We start from the raw sequence: 7622 nt of genomic DNA on the forward strand, positions 1-7622 counted from the left end.
ATATACCTCATGCATGTTTTGTATCAATTCTGAAGTTGATTCCTCTTTCATGAGTTCAGAACTCCAGTTCAGCTCTGGCTTCTCCATCGACCGCATCCACAATTTATTCAAAATATTATATCAAAAGTTAAATTTAGGTTCTGCTACTCTTAGGCCACAATCAGCATACCTTCAAGACCTGGTTAAAAATTCAGATAGGCTTTTTACTCCTCTCCCAGACTAAATCCAGAGTCAATTCCTGGGAAATCTTTAAATCTCATAGAATTTTTTCTTCCTGCTGGACCAGCTGGACTAATGTCTAGAGTGGGAGACAGGCTGCATCGCAAGATTTATGATAGCCAGTACAGTTCTCTTGCAGGGATATATATCCATCTCCAGTCACTGATATGCTCAGAAATAGTCAGGGGTTTTTTCAGAGGGGAATAAAACTCCTACAAGACTTTAACTTCTAATACAACATTTCTTTGCAGGAGAATAGGAAGAGATTTATTATATGTAAAATAAATCAGTTGTGATTATTACCTATATATTTACTGAGGTTTAACAACTGGATAATAGATGCACATTTTATTCCAGTGCTGTTAAACTTCAGTAAATGTGACCTTAATAATCAATCACTATTTAACACTCATTCGATAACCATCTAAAAAGCTTTCATGCCAAATGTGACCCAAATCCCAAGTAGTAAAACACTGTAATTTTGCTTCATTTCTCCCCTCCTGGTTTTAAAGTGACCCATTACATTTTGTCAGGTACACTCAGAACATCTGTCCCCGACACTTTCTTTGTGGCTATGGATCAGGTGTGGCATATTTGTGCTGCAATGTTTGTTGTGGTTTTGCCGCAGGCATTAGCCAAGCCCCATGCAGCCACTCATTCATTCTCCTACCAGGAGGATAAGGGAGAGAATTGGAAGGATAAAAACTAGAAAACTCCTCAGCTGAGATAAAGACAGTTTAATAGGGAAAGCAAAAGCCACACACACAAGCAAAGCAAAACAAGGAATTAATTCACTCCTTCGAATGGGCAGACATCAACCATCTACAGGAGGGCAGAGCCCCATTATGCATAATGGTTACTTGGGAAGACAAACAGTGGCACTCCAAACATCTCCCCTTCCTCCTTCCTTCCCCCCTTCACACAGTGACCATGATGTTGTCTGGTCTGGAATATCCCTTTGGCCAGTTCAGGTCATCTGTCCTGGCTGTGTCTCCTCCCAGCCTCCCATGTACTCCCAGACTCTGCTCTGGCATGGAAGTATGAGAAACAAAAAACCCTTGGCTCTCTGTGAGCCCTGCTCAGCAATAACAACAAAACCTCTGCATTATCAACCCTGTGCTCAGCACAAACCCAAAACACAGCCCCTTACCAGCCACTATGAAGAAAACTATCTCTAACCCAGCCAAAACCAGCCCAAATGCTCATGGGCTTACTTACTGATTGTCGGAGGATGCAAAAGGATCTCCTTCCTGTAGAGGGGAGTCCTATCCAGAAGCCACAGTAGCATCTATTGACTGAAGTCTGGCCCTCAGTTGGCTTCCACTGATTGCCTTTCCCTAATCCCATTAGGAGCTTAGTCTCCAAGTTCTTATTTTGATTCTTTTGCTTTTCTTTCTTTCTACCTTTCTTTTTGTTCTCAGTTGTCCTTTATTTCTTTTCTTAGTTTGATTGTTTCTGTTTTTTGTTTTGGTTTGGTTTTTTTTTTTTGGTTTTTTTTTTTTTTTGTTTACTGTTTGTCCTTTCAACCAGTCCATTCTTCTCCTGTGTTAACTTTCAGGTTCCCCTTATTATTATAGTGCCACATCCCGGGGCTCCGCACCTCCCACTGCTGCCGCTGCCTATGACCGCCACTAGTTACCATGGAAACCACATGAAACTGCAGGGCGACAGCTTAGGCCTCCACATTGTACCTGTCTGATCACCTCCCTCCATCCCTGGCAAGGGTGAAGAGACCTTCTCCGTTCCTCCCCACAGTCCAGTTCCTTCCTCTTGGCCACGAAGGCGCCGGACCAAGCGCTCACCACATGAGACTGAGACCCCCTGGTTCCCCTGCCCTCCGCCCGACCGCTGCCCCCACGCCAGCATCAGCCTGCGGCCAAGCGGCTTCCCCTGCAGGAGCCCTCAACACCCGCAGACAGCTCTGCCATGCAAAGTCCTCTCGGCTCCCAGGACTCCAGGGGGCTGGGAAGCAATGCAGCTGGCAACCATTGCCTTGCAGGACCCCTTTCTGGGAGCGGTAAGGGCCAGGGAAACAGGGGAGAATGCCGCTCGTGAAACACTGTTCCCCAAAGATACGCTCTTCTGTGGTGGACTCTTGAGTGTGTGTAACCTGTGATGCTCACCCTGTTTCCCAGGACAGAGGGAATGGTCTGGCTAGAGCAGAGATGGCAGCACAGAGACCTGGCCCATCTGGTAATGAAGAAAGGACCAAGTAAAGATCTGCACCCCATGAGGGGTTCTCTGTGCACCTCATCCCCACTTTCCAGCATGGATTCCCCCAGACTTGGCTGCACCTCACAGGTGGTGACTTTGAAGGCCAGAGTTGGGAGGAACCTCACACATACACCCACAATTTCTGTGACACACAATCAGCTCAGACAGGAGGATGGAGCAACATTTACAAACAAACCGACGAAATGAAGAAATATATAAATAGATATATAAATATAACTGTGTTTTTATGCTTTGTCATGAAGGTCTGTAAAAAGGAACAAAAAAAATCCCCAATTTTCTAAAAAACCCAAGCAAACAAAACCAACAAAAAAACCAAAATAATAATTAAAAAACCCTACAAAAATAAAACTCCAAGTCCCATCTCTCCCCACCACCTGAATGGCAGACGAGTTCCTCTGACGTTTGATGCTCCTCTTTCACTCTAGGGTTTTGTTTCCTTTCTGTTTTGCACTACAATGGGATGATGGTATTGGAGAGGATTGGATGCCAGCTCCACCCGGTCGCCTCCTCCTCCCCCTCCTTTCCCAAATCCTGTCTCTGGGGAGCAGTGTGGACAAGTCACATCTGACAAAGTTACCAAATACATCAGTCAACAAAAAAAAAGCACTCTGAGGCAACAAAAGTTTTCCATGTCACTGGTTGGCAAACAAAGAAAACAAGCCCAGCTGCGCTCTCACTGCGCCGTGTGGTGGAAAGTGTGGGGCTTCATGTGGGCCCATCTGATTGCCCTCTGGACAGCTGAGACTGAGATGGACAAATTCAGGATTGGCTGGGATAATTGCTTGGTTCCCTAGTCCTTAGCCTTCAGTCCTTTTACCTTAAACTCTGTACCTGTGATGACTTCAGTTCACCCACATCCCAACTTTTGCAATTTTAGATATGCCCAACACCCATTCTCCAGACCTCCGCTGCTGGTGACAACCACCTCATAATCTGTGCCCAACACCTAATTTCCTAACCATTATAGCCCTGCTATATGGGCCCCCTTTGATTCCCCACCCATCTGCTCATACACCTACTAATTTATAAGGTCCCCATTCAAATCCATATGCTTGCATCCTACCGGCCAGACCCAATATACAGCCTCATCTTTTCATCTTCAATCCTGTATTGTGCACCCTAATATTTACCCCTTATCCCAAATGCTCACCTGATGATTCTCTAGGGATTCTCTGCTCATTTTGGTTCCCAAGTGACGGACAAACACTGTTCTGCAAAAGGTTAACTGTCAGTAGAAATGCTTATTACTCCTGTATTGTCAGCAAACTCATAAACTGTTCCTTGCACTGACACTTCCTCAAAATTACTCAAAGAAAACATGAAGGCATCTATAGCCTGTCCCCGGGGCACCAAGTCTGCCAAAGTAGATCCTTATTGTTTTAGAGAGGTTTCAGATAAAACTCGTGGGCTATTGTCCATGGACAAAGACAGGATTGAGAATAAAACCCCTGAAGGCCATAAAAGTGAACAGTGGAGCAATCTGTACAGCCAACATCATGTATAAAATCCAAAGTTCCATGCCTCTGAGGAGATGTGGTAGTGGACTTGGTATTCTGTCTCCAAGTTTAACTTGTATGTATGAAATCCACCATCAGTAAACAGCTGTGTTGATCCCAAAGGCCCCTCTCACCTACCTTTTTCAGCCTTTGCATGGCTTTAGCTGATTATAGGTCTGTGTCTTCTTTTATGGGGTGCCCAAATGATAAGGGTATTTGGGGGGACATTTACATAGAAGATATAGAGCTAAAATCTGTTCCTGTACAGAATAAAATCAAAGAGGTTACTCCTGATCTATTAAAAGTGTCATTCTGCACATCTTACCTCTGAGTAACCTGCTGCAAATAGCAGAGTTGTTACACTGTCATCAAGACCAGAATTTGGCCTGTTGTCTGAGCTTACTCTAAGAGAAGAAAATTATGTTTGATTTCTAAAAATATACTTTCACCACTCCTTCTGTTTCCCTTCACAGACACCAGGTAGATGCTGAGCCCTGTTAGAATGGTCTCTTAGTCTCTCAGTACAACCTCTGCTCTGTTTGTGCACCACCCAGATTCACTCAGCAGGTAGTCAGTGCAGAGGCAAGAAATCCCAGGACAAGCAAAGAGAAGCTCCTGAGGAAGTTAGAGACAATGAGACTGTCACACCTCACACTTGGCCACCTGAAGCCCAGGGCCCAGGTCAAGAGAAGCCAGAAGCTTAGAAATGCTTATTTTTATAATGGTGTTTCACTAAACTTGAGGACATGAGCTAGAGTCTGAAAGCAGGATTTAGTTGTCTCACTCATGGCTGGCTTGATTTGACCCTTGGAGGGCCAAATCTGTTGTTGGTTTAGTTCCACTAGTAAAAGAGGATTTCCACTAGGCATTGGATTCGTCTGGAAAGTTCATAAGTACAGCACGTAGTTTGACCAGGAAAATTCAAAGGAAAGCAGAATTACACAAAGGACTGGGCAGTCTAATCCTCTTCCACCACCATCTGTAGACCCTCATGCGAATGTACTGAATTACATTTGCCAAAGAGTTTCTTGTGTTGGTTGTTTTGATTTACAGTCGGTGGATGCATTGTAAAGCAGTATTATAGCCCAAGTCTAGTAGCTGACATGGGGATTTATGTGGTGATATTATGCAGAAGAAAACCATCAATATTCATCTAGATTCCATTAGACTGGACTATGCAGGAAACGCAAAAATTCTACCAATTATTTAATATTATGTTATTTGCAAAAAACAATTGCTGCTTTGTAGGAAGATAATGTGTGTAATGTGAAGGCAATTCCTCTTGTATATAAGTTCATCTCCATCTTCATCATGGTAGTTATTAAAACAGCCTCGTCTCATCCTGTAGATAAGGAACACGCTGTGTGTACTGTGCAAGTCTCGTTGTGCTCACTGAAAACAAAACAATGTGTTCAATAAAGCACAGCACAAATCCAGAACCTGAGGGAACAGCCAAAACTTGTAAGGACCCTTTCCCCAACAGGCCAACAGCTGCTTTGTTATAGGTGGGGGTTTTAAATTATTTTCCTTTAAACAATGTTACAGGAAAAAGTGAAAAAGGATTGGAGGAAGAAATCATTATGCAAAATCCAGTGAAGTCTATAACACAAACCACTCCTCCGTTCTGCTGTCTCTTACCTTTCTCATATTTCTTTCTCATACCCTCTTTCCATACAATTTCTATCCCTCTCTTTTATTATTTCTCATTCCCAAGGCACTTTTCTATCCAGGGAGGGAAGAGCATTACTGATATGAGAGCAGGTATCTGGGACCTCAAACCCCATAGCTCTCCTGCAGCTCTAGAAAACCTTTGTCAAGTCCAATTTCCCCACACACCTCAATTCCAACACTCAGTAAAATGGGAATAACAACAGTTTCTAGTCCACAGGGGGATTGCACAGCTGAATTAATTAGCACCGGCTCAGTGCTTTGAGATTCTGGATAGAAAATTCTATCAAAATGTTAAGCATTATTGTGAATAATAATTAATGTTTCCATGACATTTCTCTCTTTTCCTTTTCCTCACAAATCATTCTTTGTTTCTTTATTCTTCTTCCTTAGCTGTCCCTTCACTTCTTTCTTCTCAGGTCATTCTTAGTTCTGTTGCTACATTTGCTTTATCTAATGGACCAAGCAGAAATGTTGTGATACTGGGTCTCCTGTCTCCACTTGATCATGGGGGAAGAATCTCACAAAATCTCAAATGCTGTGCTTGGCTGGAAACAACAGGGACCATGGCATTCAAAACTGGGCAGTACCTTTGAGTCCTGCTCTCTGAAGCTCTCTCACATCCTTTTGGCCCAATGGGATGTGGGGAGGATTGCATGAGGTGGATGCAGTAAAGCTGACACTTGTGGCCTGTAAATCTGTTGGGGAGAGTTGGTGGCAATGAGCCCTGCTGTGGAAACAGAGGAAAGTTTGCATGCTTTCTGACCCATCAGTAGCGATGAATCAAACTCAGAGTAAGACTTTGGAATTAATCACAACATAAATATGAGGATGTTACACAAGAAAAGGAAAACAAAATGCCCTGCACCTCTTTCTTCTCTTGAGTATAAAATTATATATGCTTATTAACATTTTCCTAAAGGAATTTTTGTTTTGCTGAACTGTTGGAAAAACTCCACCCCTTTGTTCCTGAGGAAAAGCACCCCTCTGGAATAAGAAATAAGAATCATAGCTGAGCTGCCCCCTTTGGCACTGACAGAGTGAGGGCTTCTGAGGGACCCACAAATACCACAGTGTGCTCCTTGGCTGAGCCCAGGATGGTGGTAGACATGCAAAGCAGGGAGGAGGGACCAAACTGCCAATTACAGAGCTGATGACAAATATAAGTGTAGAGCAGCTCTGCTGATGATCTCCAGGCTAAGCTAGACACGAGACCGGGGAGGGAGGGGGCCAGTGCCAGGTGCAGGGTCACATCCATTCTCGGCTTCTGCAGCCCCTCTTGGCTTTTCCTCATCACTTCAGTTCTGTTTGACTCTTTTATTTTCTCTTTTTGTGCACATGAGAAATAAAAGCAAATTTTTTTTCTATGTCATTTTTGTGGCTTCTGGCTTGTTTCTCTTTCCCTCTCCTCTCTCTTTCCCCACTCCCCCAACACTTCACTCTCCAATAGATTCCCCTTGAGGTCTCTGGGATGTTACATCCGTTGCACCTGGCACCCTTTGGGCATCGTGTAAACAACATTATGATTGTTAACAACCACCAGGCTGGGTGATGGACGGCACATGTTTGCAGCACCCTACAGTACAATCCAGCCTCTGAGCCCCCAGCAGCCACCAGACACTCCTGTGCATTGCCAGCAGGACTCCCTCTTCTATTGAGCTCACTCAATCGATTCCCAATGATCCATAACACATCAGGTACCCCCAGGTAGTTCAGAAAATCAAAATGCTATTGGGTAGCCACAACAGCAGAAATATGTGGGGAAGTTTGTTTTCTCATAGCCCCAGCTGGGAGACTCTGCCCAGGTCAACTGGGGAGCAAAACCCAATGCAAAGTCATAAACAACCCATTCTCCAAGCTGTTCATCATCCACCTAACAAGCAGCTGAGTGTCATATTCAGGTACGCTTTAAACATACCAAACACTGAGGTATTCAGTCAATTCCTCTCCTCAGTTGAGTTCTCTGGAAGTCCTATGCACTTTAAGGTCATAGAGGCGGACTAA

At 44.1% G+C, this 7622-nt stretch overlaps 1 protein-coding gene across 8 annotated transcripts in view; it reads left to right on the forward strand.

The window, feature by feature from the left end:
- PAX2 (paired box 2) overlaps positions 1-6990 on the forward strand; it is a 100583-nt gene extending 93593 nt beyond the window's left edge. For 4 of the 8 annotated variants that reach the window (XM_033066515.2, XM_033066513.2, XM_033066514.1 and 1 more), the window contains one exon: positions 1797-6990. In XM_033066515.2, coding sequence (XP_032922406.1) covers positions 1797-1918 — 122 coding nt within the window. In that variant the 3' untranslated portion in view covers positions 1919-6990. Of the gene's footprint in view, positions 1-1777 lie in introns of all 8 variants that reach the window. The other 4 variants (XM_033066516.1, XM_033066523.1, XM_033066518.1 and 1 more) reach the window with 1 other exon arrangement.
- The last annotated feature ends 632 nt before the right edge of the window (positions 6991-7622 follow it).

Source organism: Catharus ustulatus, chromosome 8 (assembly GCF_009819885.2).
Source record: "Catharus ustulatus isolate bCatUst1 chromosome 8, bCatUst1.pri.v2, whole genome shotgun sequence".
NCBI lineage: Eukaryota > Metazoa > Chordata > Aves > Passeriformes > Turdidae > Catharus > Catharus ustulatus.